This window comes from Anoplopoma fimbria, chromosome 7, assembly GCF_027596085.1.
Source record: "Anoplopoma fimbria isolate UVic2021 breed Golden Eagle Sablefish chromosome 7, Afim_UVic_2022, whole genome shotgun sequence".
NCBI classification, from domain to species: Eukaryota; Metazoa; Chordata; class Actinopteri; order Perciformes; family Anoplopomatidae; genus Anoplopoma; species Anoplopoma fimbria.
The window spans coordinates 8367637-8383334 of record NC_072455.1 but is presented as its reverse complement, the minus strand read 5'-3'; the positions used below and the strand labels follow the sequence as shown (position 1 = coordinate 8383334).

General features: G+C 39.2%; 1 protein-coding gene across 7 annotated transcripts in view; it reads right to left on the bottom strand.

The window, feature by feature from the left end:
- The window catches only part of exoc6 (exocyst complex component 6), a 45199-nt gene extending 31645 nt beyond the window's left edge, over positions 1 to 13554 (bottom strand). For 4 of the 7 annotated variants that reach the window (XM_054600944.1, XM_054600946.1, XM_054600945.1 and 1 more), the window contains exons 1-5: positions 13394 to 13554; positions 4759 to 4930; positions 2117 to 2164; positions 1827 to 1917; positions 1230 to 1275 (exon numbers count right to left, since the gene is read on the bottom strand). In XM_054600944.1, the coding sequence (XP_054456919.1) occupies positions 1230 to 1275; positions 1827 to 1917; positions 2117 to 2164; positions 4759 to 4930; positions 13394 to 13533 (497 nt within the window). In that variant the 5' untranslated portion in view covers positions 13534 to 13554. Of the gene's footprint in view, positions 1 to 1229; positions 1276 to 1826; positions 1918 to 2116; positions 2165 to 4758; positions 4931 to 12410; positions 12531 to 13393 lie in introns of those variants that run through there. The other 3 variants (XM_054600948.1, XM_054600950.1, XM_054600949.1) reach the window with 2 other exon arrangements.
- Between the last annotated feature and the right edge of the window lie 2144 nt (positions 13555 to 15698).

Sequence of the window (15698 nt, the reverse complement as noted above, 5' to 3'; positions counted from 1 at the left end):
GACTGCTTTGATTAAGACTTGAGGAGAGGACTTCAATCGACCTTTGATCAGATTTTTTCTTTGTACTTTCTGAATGCTTTTCTAAACATGTTTTCCTGAGGCTACTCCACCACCAAGTCTGCTCCTGGCTTAAGTCCGGAAAATTAATTCTAACTCAGCAACGGGAGGTCGATGACTGTTGTGTCCAAATCTTTACAGAAACCTGGCTCCATCGTGGTCTTGGATCTAGCAGCACTTGAGGGGCACACAGCAGGAAAGAGTGCAGGACTCCGAGGGGACTCTGTGTTTACATCATGATGCTTGGTGCTCAAACATAGTAAAATTTGACCGATAAAGATTCCCTGATGTTGAATTTTCAACAGAAAGATGTTGGCCATATTGCACAGAGAAATGTTCTGTTGCTGCTGACTGCCTTCCTCTTGATGTAAGATCAAAAAAATGCAGGAATACACTACTGTCTTTGTTTGTCATGTTTTGTGTCAAGCCTCTGTTGTAAGATAAAAGGATGTCAACGTATAATCCAAATTCGAATGAACTGTATATTCAAATTGTAAAACAATACTTACTAATAATAATAATGTATCCGACACAAGGTCATTGAGATAATGCACAAAAATAGATAATTGAATAGTTTGATCCTTTTTGGCCAATTTTGACAGCCCAAGATCAGACATGAACTCTGTTACAACACCCAATAGTGATCACAGAGTACTGACTCACCCTGGAGTACACCGCTACATCAGTGACGCAAGGTGAGACTTTAAACCACTGGAAGTCAGCAAAAACAAGGTTTTAAATTGCTGTTAAGCGAAGAATAAGTCCACAGTAGTTTCAGGAAGAAGGATAACACGTAGCTGCACTAGCCTCTATGGGCTGAAAGGTTTAAGTCTGTTAACCTCTTGCTGCACTCCCTGCCAACTAGCGGTGACAAAAGGCTTTTTCAGAAACTGCTGCAGCAGCAGTACTGTAGCACTATAGCACCCTGCTACGTCACTGGACTATGGTCTTGTGTACTAACATGGTACTCTAGGTACATCAGTGTTGGACAGGGTGGGGGGCGAATGATGCTGTCACCACTCGTTGGTAGGGCAAGTCAGATTATTAGACTGGGTAAAGCTACACTTTCAGAATTTGGGAACCTTGAGAATTTTCAAAATTCTTGAAAGTTGTTGTCAATATCATGGTTATACATCAATCACACTGTGATGAAATGCTTTGTGAGACGGTACCTTTTGGACTCCAGCTGCTCCTTTAGTTTGCTGTACATTTCTAGCACTGCAAAAGAGAGAGAAAACAGGAAACAGGACCAGTAAGTTTGTTGATTTAGGCATTTCGCTCACTTTTACTCTGCATAAAGACACTTAAGTATAGAAAATAAAACATACTGAACTTAAATGTTCAACCAAAAAATGTCTTCAGTCCAACTCAAGAAAACAAGGCCAGACCACAAAATATTTCATGTTAGCGGTGGATTGGAGTTGCAGACCTCAGGTCTACCCCAAACACCCTCATTCTCAGCTTCTAAAAAGGTAACTCGAACTAATCTTGAATTATTTAGAAAAGTGCTGTCTATGAGTACATGTATTACTTCTGCATTAAATATATACATATTATATTATATATATTATATATAAAAACTAGCGGGTTTATTCACCAAGTAAGGGAAAGTTCTCACTCAAGACAGCCAAGATTAAAGAAGGTGTTGAACTGGTCATATTCTAGGCACAAGAACACATGTGTGGCCTCCAGTGCCCCCCCGAGGTATCACCTCATCAAACACAAGAATTAAAGCGACCATCATATTGATGCACAAGCAGCCGTGCTACCTGGTATACAGAGGTGGAGCTTCTCCACAGTGGTGGCCATGTTCCTCTGCTGGATCCGACAGCGGATCACCTCCTCCGTCTGAGCCGTCACCTGAGGGAAGGAACACACAATGGAAGGGAAACAATGAGAAAGAGGCCACTTCGGTTAACTGCTGGGTTAAAGAACGGTCACGTCTAATGCAGAACTGTCTTTGCTGTTGACAAGCAGGCATATGTCCTGACAACACAATATAAAGAACCCCTTTTTTAACCCCTGCACACTCATTCATACACGCAATACGTGGACTTACCTCCCTCCCAGCCTCTTGTAGTCTTCGATTAGTGTCCGTCACTTGGCCCTTTCAAAACAAACACAGAGTTTAAACTCAGTTTAAACTGTACAGCCTTAGAACTCTCCCTTTATTCTTTCTATTCTCTACCCATGATTGCTATCAACAAATAACATGTGTCTTATTCCTCTGCTCCGTTGTTGTCCAAAAACTTTAAAGAACACGTACACTGAAGTATATTTTTAGTATATTTGTGACCAGCTGCTTTAGGAGTTTACTGAGCAATATATAACAAATACAGTATTGTGAACAGATTTTTTTAAAGATTTAGGTCTTCATTAGGAATCACTGGGCTTGGAGCTGAGAGCCACAGACAGAGACAGATCTGGTCTTCTCATCAGGTTTGTTGACAAGAAAGGGAAAGCTGTTCTGGGAACTGTTGCACGTTGAAAACGAGAACTTTAATATTGAAATATCTTGAAAGTTAACTTTCAGTTAACTCTTTCTTTTAATGTGATGAAGGTGGAGCTGGTGAAGATGTTCTGTGACTGAGCAATCACTTCTGTTAAAGACACTCTTTATGTGTGTGCAGAAGTTACATATAAAATTGGTCTTTAACATTTATTCTTACCTTTTTTTCCCCCTCTAACTTATTGTATAATATTTTTGAATGTAGGTGATGTATCTGACATATGTGATGATGAATGATGATGAATTTGATATAATGTTTATAAATGACATGTGTTTGATATTTGGAAGTCTGGCTTCTGAATAACTGTTTTTTAATGTACTTTATTGAATTGTTAACTGTTGTCGATGTTTCATCACACTGTTTTTTTGGATGAACACCATAGAGCTTGTTTGCCTTTTGCCTGACAAAGATGGAAACCTAGATCTTAAAAAAAATACCTTTCTCCTAAAAGACACACAAAAAAAATGTTGGCAGTTGAATACTTTTTTATAATGTATGACTGAGCTGGTCTGGGTTCGGCCACACATGCTGTCACGTGTCCGTCCATCCTTCCTCTCGCTGTCTGTCTGCTCCCCCTCTTCATGCCCTCTCCTTTCCCTCGCTACCTCCCTCGCTGCAGCTGCTCAGCCTTGTAATCAGCTCATTGTCCATGAAGGGGCAAGGACAAAGGCGGGCAAATTCAGATTAACCAGGCAGCGAGGACCTGAACCCGTCGTCGGTGCACTGGGCCTTTCATGGGGTTTAATGGCTTGTGACAGGCTCTTTCTCACAGATTCAGTGACAAACTTCTCGATTCTGGATGGGGATTTTTGAACTCTCGGCTCTTGTCACACGGCTGAGAGCCATGACCCAATTGACCAGTCGGCTTTTTGATGACAATCCTTTCAACAGCGAAGCTTCCAAACGAGGGGGCACCGACTACATAATCACCGCTTCTGTTTTTTGTTTTTTTCGGCTACGGTGCAGCACCGCGGTGAAAGCATAAGAGACATATTTGGAAACTTAACCAAGACTGTGATCTAAAGCAACATAACGTTAAACTGGGAAGCTAGCGGGAGTAGAACCTATGACCTTACCTTTATGGGACAGTGTCTGTTCTCATTAGCTACTTTGTCCCACTAAAGAGAGCAGCCCCTAAGAAGGGCTGACCCAAAGGGAATTTGATTTAATTATTATTATTATAATTCTCACCTGTTGAGTTTGAATGAGACATGAAAAGTCTTAAATAATTTACAGCAGGACCAGTCGTGCTTGATTCGTGACACAATCAAGATTTTTATCTTCTACGATTCTGAACTTACAAAAATAGTTTTTTAAGTTTTTATATCTATCGCTTCTAATCCCACACACAAACTCCTAATGTATTCAAGCATTATTGTGTGACTTGTTGAAGAGGCACACAAAATTAAAGTTTTACATTGTTATTTTGTGTGCAATGTATTTCAGAAATTGGCAAGTTTCTGAGAAATAAAAATGGAGCTAGCCTAGGCCCATCAATTTAATTTATATAACAGGAAGCAATTTTATATTTTTATAGGTATAGCTTGAACTTGGTATTCTTGACATCACTGAGAATGAAGAAATACTAAAACCTTTAGCATGAATAAATGTTTCCTTTTGCCTTTTAAAGTTTACATTATTGCGATCAGTTGATACAAATCCTCCATCATTTTTCACTCCTTGTTAAACTTATCCTGAAGTACATGTTACATTTAGTTTTTTTGAAATGTTCAAATGTATTCAATAAAAAGGGCGTGTATGGAAGCACATGGGATTTATTGTTTTTTCTTTTAGCGTGGTACATAATTGGGTATCGATATTCGTGGACGTTCACTGCCATTGGTGTCAACTACTAAATTTCTGGTATCGTTATATCCCTTTTTCCAACTAATAATAATATGTGTAAAATGCAATAATGTACTACAACATAAATAACCATCTAAATGTGTCTGAAACATGATTTTATTGAAGGTAATAAAAAGAAAACTATTGGGTTTTGGACTGACGAAGATATTTCAGAACAAGTAGTTCTATTTGTCTCTCTAAAATACACACTCTACCAGGCCCTATGAAGTAAGCACATATCTAATTTGATTCTTTAAAATTCTAGTATTTTGAGATATGGCAGCTAATGTGGGTTACAGACTAAACTGTCCTGCTATCGCCTCCTCTGGTCAGTGATGTCTCTTACCATCAGTTTCTCAGCATCAGCGCGGACTTTGAGGAGCTCTGTGATGGCGTCCACAAAGCCTTGGTGATGGAAATTGCACATCTTCTCAATCTCGCGGTCATGGTTCCTTATCCTGGCATCCAGCTTTTCCATGAAGCGCTTGTGGGCGTTGGGCTGGTCATCATATATAGACCTGAGAGGTGAGGAAATTGGAGTTGAAGCAGGAAGAAGGGGGTAAGGCAGGGAGGGAAAAAGGAAAAATAGAGGAAATGGTAGGAACTGTTAGAATGAAAAAATATTTGTTCATATGTCAATTTAAATACGTCAGACTGCCGCCTGATGGAGGTTCCTTATCTACGATAGCTGCCCTTAACAGCCTGGAAATGCTGACGCAATCATTTTGGCATTTATTGGTCAGTGTGTGCATGTAACTTAATTACAAAATGGCACAGTTTATTATTATGCATAATAGGTATTCGATACAAAACCCAAAGATGGCTCACATTCATTTCAATGAGGGTTTCTCGTTTTGAGTGATAAGTCCCACCAGCCCAGCACCAACCAGCAGACTGACAAAGTTATCAACTAGGTGGTGACATAAAAGGAGCATTTAGCAGTAAGTAGAGACAGACATTTTTCTCAGGAGTTGATGGAGCCCAAACTAGAGCAAAATTTTGAGTGAATTTGTTTATTTATTTATTTGAATCCCAATTAGCCACTACCAAGGCAGCCACTACTCTTCCTGGTGTTGGCGCTGAATGTTGGATTTCTACTCATCAGGTGGACCGAAACAGGACTCCACAGAAACACTAATAATGCTCTGTGTCTGCTGGATATGGAAATAGACAACCGCTTGCTAACATGCTCGCCATTATATGTCAATGTTGTGTGTGACTTTTATTTTGAAATTTACTGTCAAAACATCAGTTATTGTGAAACAGCTTCCTGCATCACAAACGCAGAAACTACAAGTCCAAACCTTAATAATTACAAAATATTTGTTGATGCATATTTTTCTCTCAGTTTAAACTAAGGGTTGGCAATGTGGCCCTAAAATTTGTAACATGGTTAAGGTTTATATCACTGTATATATATTTTATTATTATTTAGTTATTATTATAATGGGAATGAATAACAATATAATAACTGCCTGATTAGGTTAGTTGTTCCTCCACAGCTTATTTTGACTTGCATTTGTGACAAATTGTGGACTTGTCTTCTATCATGGAGCTGCGGCACATGTGTTTGATTGCCATCGGTGTATTTAAAATTCATATAGTAGGGCAAATTCTTAACGGTGTACTTTCTATACCTTTTATACCTTTCTACACCTAGATTTCCCCAAAAGGGGAGCTTTTCCAAAACGGCCTACAAAGTTTAAATCTTAAAAAACCTGGCTTGATAAGAGTGCAGCATCTTTGGAATGGCTGCTGGTTAACTTGTAATTGACAGCAATGAAATCACTATTTTATACTTGTTCGGTTTTCTGAGAAGAAAAAAAGAGAGAAATGTGTGAATGAGAATAACTATATTATTAATTTGGCTGCATTAAACAAAGTATAGGTGACAACAGAGGGCAGGAGCCCTTGAGACTAACATACTGTAACAGAGATGTCCGTCCCCCTACAATGAGCAGACGCATGATGAAGACCTCTACAGGGGTCAAATCATTTCCAATCCAATTTTGATTAGTAGTGATGTGTGCAAACCGTCACACTGACATTCACAATGCCTCAGTATGTGTATGCATGCTGAACAACAGCACTACAAAAACACTGAGAACCAACATCCCTGTGCTAGTGGTGGAGGCCGAGGTGGCCAGTTGTTTGCACATTATTGTAAAGAACCCCGCTATGAATCACTGCTGCTCATCCAACAACCACACATACACACTCCACTGTAATATCCTGGCCTGGCTTTCCACCGGCACAGATGGTCAATTGTACACATGTATCTGAGTGTGTGTGAGAAAGAGAAGGAGAGAGCTTGAGTGTGTAATAATTGTGAGTCATTGTGTGTTCGTAGAAATGTGTGTACTTGTGTATATGCAGGTACAACTTTGTGTATAACCACAACATTGCTCCATAGAAATATAACATATAGAAATGCTGGGATATTCAGTTTAAACACAAAACGTTCTCCATTCAGAAATGGTTCAACAAAAATATTATCCTTCAATAATCAAATCAAACTAATTCTAAGTGAAGCTTGACAATTTTCTGATGCAAAAACGTAACACATAACACATGAACACACATTATGTGGTTATGATATTTTAGATGTATTTTAAAAATAATGGGCCTTCTTCTTAATTTAACCGTTTATGGTTTTTGGCATGTTCCAAAATGGGATTAACAGAAAACTTCACTTTCCCAACCCCTATGATGTCACTTAAATTGCAAGATTAAAAAGCAAAACAAATACCTGAACTATTCTTAAAATCCTACTACCAACCTAATACTTCAATGAAGATGAATCTCAAAACAAAGAATTTTACATTGTGAACGTTACAGCTCATTCTAAAGCCGTACAATTGATTTAACAGCAAGGATACAAAATGAAAAAATGACGTAGGTACCATGCTTCTGATATAGTTGAGGAATGATGAATTGGGATCCCAAACTGACTAAATCTACGAGCCCAGAGCCTTCACTACCAACGATCCCCATGTATTTCAGCTGGAGTAACGGCTCCATCTAGTGACGTGGTCGTGAAAATGCTACATTCATAAATTAATGATACACAGTTTATTAGAATGAACATGGTTGTTTTCTATGAAATCTCTGATATAAATTCATGGATGACCTAACATTTATTTTAATTAAACCAGGACAAAGCAGAGATGCTAGCTAATGATAAGACCTCAGGAAAGAAATCTGATTTTCACTATTGAGAATGTTTGATTACTGTCGCAACAAGAGAAAACGTCATTGTGTCATTTAAAGAGTGACAGAGTCAATGTGATTGAGGTAGAGCCTGTAACTGGAAGATGACAACGAGAGCTCAATCTAAATCTTAGTCTGAGCCAAAGGAAGACACACTTTCATGCAAGTTTGGATAATAATTTTGGACTGAGAATATATTTTATTAATTCAATTTGAGTTAACCAGAAGTAAGTAGCCTTGAGCTAAGTACCCAGTTTATGACTTGTTAGCACGAGGAGTCTTAATTGATCTTTTTCCATTCTATCTTTATTAGGAAATATCTTTTTTTATGAATTAGTTGTTCGCTTTAAAACCTTGTGTCTTTCCTCAAATTTTTTCAAATTACCTTTAATAATAATAATAATAATAATAATAATAATTAAGCCTTTATTAGTCCCACAATGGGGAAATTCAGTTCTCTGCATTTGACCCATCCCGGAGGAGCAGTGGGCTGCAATGAAGCGCCCGGGGAGCAATTTTGGGGTTAGGTGCCTCGCGCAAGGACACCTCGGCATGTTGCCTGTGGAGGGGTTCAAACCACCGACCTTGTGGTTGCAGGTCAAGTGCTCTACCTCATGTGCCACAGCCGCCCCATTAGTTAACGTGATAGCTAACTAACTTACCACATGGCACAATTTACATTGTATGCATTTGACAACTTAAAATTTACTTATGATATGGTAAAATGTTTCTGTCGACATGAGACATACAGCCTGAGCAACCCCTATTTTTCCATTTTATTCCTGTCATTCCCCATAAAATTCTGATAATTCCTATGGAAAGTTTCCACACTAAGTATTCCTGTAATTTAATAGTACTTTATGAGTCAATATAAAAAAACTCCTGAAACCCCACTGTTGTGACAAGTGATACGTATATAGCAAAAGAACCTGGGTATTAGACACTGTCTCTCTGGAGCTATGCTGTGGCAGTCGGAGATATTTTGTTAAACAAATCAGATGCTGCTTCGTCAAATCAGATGTTCATCCCTTCTTCCACATCATTGGCTGAAGAGTTTGAAGTCAGGTCTATTGCTAGAGCACAAGTTTTTTGTTTTTTTTAAAAAATGGGGCCATATTTCTAAATCACCCAGAGCCCAAAGGGATGACTATGTTTTAGAGCTTTCTCTCATTCCTTGTTCCTTTAAGGGTTTCAAAGATGAATTACTTTCATAATTGATTGATATGCTTTTTTAAATTTAATTGAATCTATAGAATGTAAAAAATAATAAAAAAAATAGCATGAATCGGTCCAAACTTAAGTGTAGCTGTCACTCGCTAAAGTGTTCTTGATAAATGACTAAGTGGTTACCATAGAAGTCCTTAAGAAATTGAATCTTAGAACTGGGCCTGATGTTATGAACAGCACAGCAGATGAAAACCGGACACGTGCACGTTAACACAGGCCTGCAATCATCAGTCTCCATGCTGCCACATGAGGTTCCTCTTTCCTGTTATCAATAATTAAAAGCAGGTGGTTGCTGAAACAAATAGATCACTGCTTTCCTGCTTCCTCTTAGGGAAGGAAGCTGACTTCTTTCCAAGTGGCCACTGGGTCACAAACACTAAGCTTCATCATTCTACCATTCTGTGTTTTTTGAAAGAGTAACAACCACCTTGCATTTTTAGGACTGTCACAAAATGTTTGTGTAAATTAAGAAGACTTTTCAGTGTATTTTTTGTACTGCATGTACAAGTCTCAAAACAGTCTACAGTGTTGTCATAGGCGGATGCCTTTTACTTGCACGGATAGTTAGATAAAGGTAGATAAAGTTTCAAATCAACTGGTTGTTTATGTTATTGCTGCAGTTCCTTCCACAAGATCTGTGTTCTGGGAATATTGTGTTCTACACTGTACGCATTGCTTTAAAGTAATAAACATGTGGTTATGGAAATTAAGAAGGGTGATGGAAGAGGAGTGTGACATCAAAATGTGAGTCATTCAGGTAAAACATGAGAGGACACATGTAGGCTGTTATAAGGGTTGAGTCTCAGGCAGCTGCTCTGCAAGTATAGGGATGGGTGGTATGAAGAAAATCAAATATCATGATGTTTTTGACTAAATACCTCGATATCGATATTGCAACGATATGGTAGGGTTGTCTATTGGTGCAAATATAATGACTTTTATAAGAAAAACAAATATACATTGACATTTACCGTTAGTGCTTCAAAATTACACTGTGATACAGATTTTAGGCCATACCACCCAGACCTAATTGAAAACTGTGAGTAGTCGAGCTGGAGGCTTGAAAATTGTATGTAGAGTATGAAGGCCGAGAGGAGATCTCTAACTTTAATTTTTCAAAACCGTGATTGTCTTTTTCAAACATAGACTGTATATAAAGATCTTTATATACAGTCTATGGTTCATACTGTAACAGACCATGTTGCTAGCTAGCTTAAAAACATCTGCACTGACTTAGGCTGTGTCTACATTCAGCGGCTGCATCCTATGGAGGCTGCATTTAAAGACGGAATGCGTCAAAGTGGCTGCAACAGGGCTGTACCATTTTAAAGCCTCTTTAAAATGCAGTCAAAAAATGGGGCCTTCTTTTATCCTGGATTTGGGACCAGGCCGTCTCATTACAGAGACCGCTTGGTTTGGCCTTCGCGGTTTTCAAAGGACGTGGCCAACGTAGACTATAAAGGCAGCTGAATTGGGACATCTCTTAATTAAGGTTAGCCGGCGCAGTTGGACAGTCGTGGGTGTTCCTATCCTGGACTGGAGGCTTTAGTTAGCGAACGTGCAGATGTTGTTTCTATAACACGAATCACAACTCTGTGGTATAGAACATGAGCTTATTTGATGGTAAATGTTGTTGTTGTGTCTTTCTAGCCAAACAACAGCCGTGGTGCTAATGTCAGTTAAGTACAGCAGCTATGAGTCTCTCACACTAACAAGCTGTGGCCGTGCTTGGGAAAATTACGTCACCAGCCAAACAAAGTAGCGACCATATAATTTTGGCTTCATTTTTGTACAATGTGTGTAAGTGGCATCATCCATCTTTATTTATTAACTGTGGGTACAAGCATTATGTCTACTTTTTGCAACACTGGCTTAACAAAATGGTTCACGTTGCTCTTATCCTTCCTTACAATTTGCCTCTTATTTATCCATTTGCACCTACATGGTTTAAAGTTTATAAAGGCCAAATACCTCAAATAAAGCCAGAGGAAGTTAAATTGGCTTTGTGATACAGGCCCCGGCTGTGTCAGCATGGCACAGCTTTTGGAAGATTGAACATCAGTGATAAGTGGCAGCAATCATCGCTGTCCTCATGTGAAGAAAAGTCAGTCAATCATACCATCCAGTTCTAGAGACATATGTATCAGGTAAAACTCTTGTAATTATGGATAAGTTGCACACAGAAGGAGCTATACACAACTGCCGGGCCACGCTCACTAAAGCAGCCCTCACTGTATTTAAGCAAACAGAGTCACCTGCACTGAGGAGAGAAGGGAAATGTACACTTAAGCAGTCAAATGTATGCAGCCATCATAGACCATCAGGAAAAGTGGATGTTATGGTGGGCAGGTGGTTCGCAGAGCTATCGTGTTTTGCCCAGGTATGATCCTTGAAACTGCCAGCAAGTCCATTCCTGTACTTGGCTAAATGTATAAGTAATTGCATTTACAAATACAGTACTGAACATGTCTCCATTTCTGAATGTAGCAATGCACCTGGCCTTTTCCCCCTCAACCTGTTACTAATAATCTGAGCAGATAAAATGTGACTTTAACATTGAGGTTTCTATTTAAGGATAGTGTGAGAGTGAAACTCAGCAGGGATGATACAAGAGCATCAACTGAGATAAGTGTAATCTTTCAACAACTAATTGAGGTCATCTGTTCATAGAAAGTCAGCGTTAATAAGATCAAAACCTTAAAACTGGAGCTAACCGAGGCGTTGACGTGATGTTACCTTTAGGGCATATTTTCTGGTTGACTCAGGTATTCTGAAAGACAACCACGGCCTACGGGCACGTCTACGAGACAGGTGTGTGCACGAGAGAGGTGGAGGCGATCAGCCGAACACGAGCTTGTTGAACTAACACCTGTCACTACGGCCTTTGAAGCTAGCTTGGAAGTCAACTAGCATAACCAAGGCAGTTTACTGTGGCAATCCCACTTCCTAGTGCTATATCACCGCTACCGAGCTCATTGTCAACCACGTCACAGCGCCGGGTTTTCTAGATGACTCATCCAACCTTTGTACCGTTAAACTGGAATGTCAGTTGCATGCATTTTCTAATTGCTCAACAACTAACTAGCGTTAACTAATTACTGAACAACTAGCCACGATTGTTAGCACCGTTAGCTAACATCAGCTATATAATGATAACAAGATGTGGTGTACAACAGCCACACCCACAACTGATGTTTACATCTTGACAGGTCACCAGCCGCCCATCAAAGCACAGGACCTGGAACACACACACACACACACACACACACACACACACACACACACACACACACACACACACACACACACACTACGCGGTTTTGCTATAGCTGCGTTCAACTGACTGAACCAGTGGTCACTGTTGGCCTTGTTAGCTAACAAGCCAGCTAGGCTCGATCCTCATCCAACAGCATAGAGCCCTGTTAAAGCTAATGTTAGCCTGCCGGTGGCTAGGGCAGCCAAGCTAGCCCATGAACAAAAGCTCTTATAACGTAGGAGATGCAACAACACACACGGACATTACGATTGGCAGGGGCTTTTTAGGAAGCCGTGTGTTCTTACCGAAGAGTGGGACCAACACAAGCCGTGTCGGTGCTCTCAATTTCCTGTAGAATCCGCTCGTGCTCCGTTATACACTCCAAGGTTTCATTCTCCGCCATGATTGTTGTGTGTGTGTTATGGCTGCCACTGCAGCTACAGCGGGGTACAGCGCAGTGCGAGGTGTGGCCGGCGGGGGGCGCAGCTTCGTTTCCACATAGCGTTACAGTATCATGTACGTTACATTAAAGTTAGACACAGGGACACGACTGCACATCCCCAAACACTGTGGCCATTAGCCAACATGGAAAACCATATGGGTTGTTGTCTCCATCGTTGAATTATATAGAATGTATATGAATTAATGTCAGCTTAGCAAGTACTATTATAATGGGGTTGGTCATGTTTTCCCTAAGAACAAAACAATTAAACAGGCTGCATAAATGACTTAGAATCACATTTAGTTTCATTGATCGAGAATGTATACCCACCTAAATCATTTTGTATATTCATCTTGAGTAAAAATATAAAAAAATAAGTAAATAAAAAAAATGAGCACTGTGCTTTACTGCCTTTTCTTTGATTGATGTTAAATTCTAAAGTATATAATTATTATATAATATTATAATTACACAGTCAACTGTAGATCAAAATGTAGATTTAAATATTAATCACAGCCCGCACATGGCCCCATCAATTTCGACCGGTCAGTTGGTTGAAGTAACACGTGGGGCAAAACAAGTTTTTGAGCACTTGCCACTGCTCATAAGGGTAATTTATTTGGCTGTTTAAAGTGTTTTAAGAACACATTGCACTAAAAGCCCGATTACACATTTGAAAATAGAAGCAAATATAACCATTTCCTTGGTTGTTGGCTCTTGATGTGAATATTAAGACCAATCAGCATTTGAAATCATTAATTTTGTAAGTCAGGTTAACTCCCTGGATACCATCTCTGGTATCTAGAGGATGAAATTAAAAAAGTCTCGCATATTGCACAGGTTTACCTTAAGGTGGTTCCTAGAGGCAGTTCCACAGATTCTAACTCAGCAAAGAAATTCCCAAAAACCATCTCTTCTTCTTTGTTTTCATCTTCACTTTGACTGGGAGGGTCAGGTAACGCAGCATGGACCCTGTCACAGGCCATTTCTGTCTTCAGATTCTTAGTATCTCGACTAAGTTTTTCTGAATGTGTGAAAGAAAAGGAAACCAAGAACTGTAAATGTGTGTGTGTGTGTGTGTGTGTGTGTGTGTGTGTGTGTGTGTGTGTGTGTGTGTGTGTGTGTGTGTGTGTGTGTGTGTGTGTGTGTGTGTGTGTGTGTGTGTGTGTGTGTGTGTGTGTGTGATGTTGGATTTCAGGGCACCTGCTATGGTCAGCAGAAAAAGAGGGAGCAACAGGAAAATGAAACCTTGTGATTCGCCGGACTTTGAAGCCAACAAAACCAACTTCAGCTGCTCCCTGTGTGTACATTTGTCTCATCTAGGACTCTAAAACCTGAAGAAACACCACGAAGAAGCCTTTATTCACCACTGAAGGTTTAAAACACAAAGTCAGCAGTCAAACTCTCGATCAGGTGCTGAGTTTTGGTTCCATGAAATGAGTAGATAAACATAGAGACAAGAGAGTGAGGAGGTAGTGTGTACTGAAATTCTTATTATTGTAAAAAAAAAAAAGAAGAAAAAAAGAATATATAGATGTCTGGCAAAACAGATCCTGCCTGAGATAAAACCGTGAAAATCAGAGCGTGAATTCAACTTTATAATGCACAGTGCAGTGTTACTGACTGTCTTCTCTCACCTGAAACTGAAACCAGATTTGGTTTTCTCTAGTCTTGAACCAAAAAGATCCAGACATAGCTGCAGTTCCAACTAAATGCAGGTTCAAGTGTTTTAGCTAAAGCACATAAATAATAACAGTGATATCTTGGTAACTTTGGCCTTTCAAAGTGATTAATATGCTTAATGTTTTTGCAAGTTTATATGAAGAAAACTCTTCTTGTATACCCAAACGCTGCCTTAGGTCTTTCAGCAATAGTTTATATACGGATGAGTTATATGCTGGCAGTGGTGGAATATATTTTCAGTTCTTTTATCTTTAACTAAGTAAAAGTAAAATTGTAAAAATACTATTCCTGCATTTAAACTTTTACTTTTCATGGGTCTTGTGAGAGACGGATAAAAAAAAAATCCAAAATAGAAGGAGAGGAGGCTAAATATCCTGACTTTTGGTCTCTAGAAGAGGTGTATGCCAGTTAACACCAACCATGATATAAAAATTTTAAAACTGATATCATGTAAATAATGCACATGTGATAATATTGTGTACAGTTATGGTAACAGACTTCTTCTCTACCTCCCTACACAATTAACAAAGTTAAAGATGAATTGGACAAATGTCGCTATTATTAGCATGAGTTATTTTGGCCCATATAATCTTGTGTGAAAATCTGATAAATATATACATAGATGGACAGTTCTATAAAAATACTGTATGTTGTTTTATTATCATTATTATTTTTATTATTATATTGTGTGTGCATGTGTGTATGTGCATGTGTTATTATAAATAGCTTGTGACTTGGGTATTCTCTACTTTTAGTTGTTGCAAGATGAATGTATTACTATGTCAATGTGTAAGTAAGCCACTTGAGGGGTGTGGTGGATAACAATAAATGGAACCACAGAAAGGTTACCACATTGTCTGAAACCTACATTTTGAGTAAGGCAGCAGGCCTTGACCAACTTACACAACCACTTTCTATTTCCTGCTATTCTTCTTGAAATGGATTGGCCCATTAGGAGTGTGTGGTTGACAATAAGATCCTTACAAAAGCCCTGACTATGAGTTTCCTTATTACTCCACCAAAAACAAGAAGTGGGTGACACACACACTCTCTCTCTCACACACACACACACACACACACACACACACACACACACACACACACACACACACACACACACACACACACACACACACACACCAGCAGTATAGGAAATGTGTCAGAGTTGCGGGAACAGACACACAGATGGTATACAATGGGGGAAAGAGAAGCAGGACTGTAAAGATATAAGATGACAGATGGATATAAAATAAACATAAACGCCTATTTCTTCTGCCACACACCCACACGCACAAACACAAACACACACACACACACACACACACACACACAAACTCTGTTTCTCTTTCTAACTCTGTATGGCCAGACAATAGCATTGATATCGGGTGCTTCTCTATAGCAACGGATTACTTTTCAAAGCCAACATTTCTTACATCTCCCTGACTAAGGTCAAGATTATGAAAAGATT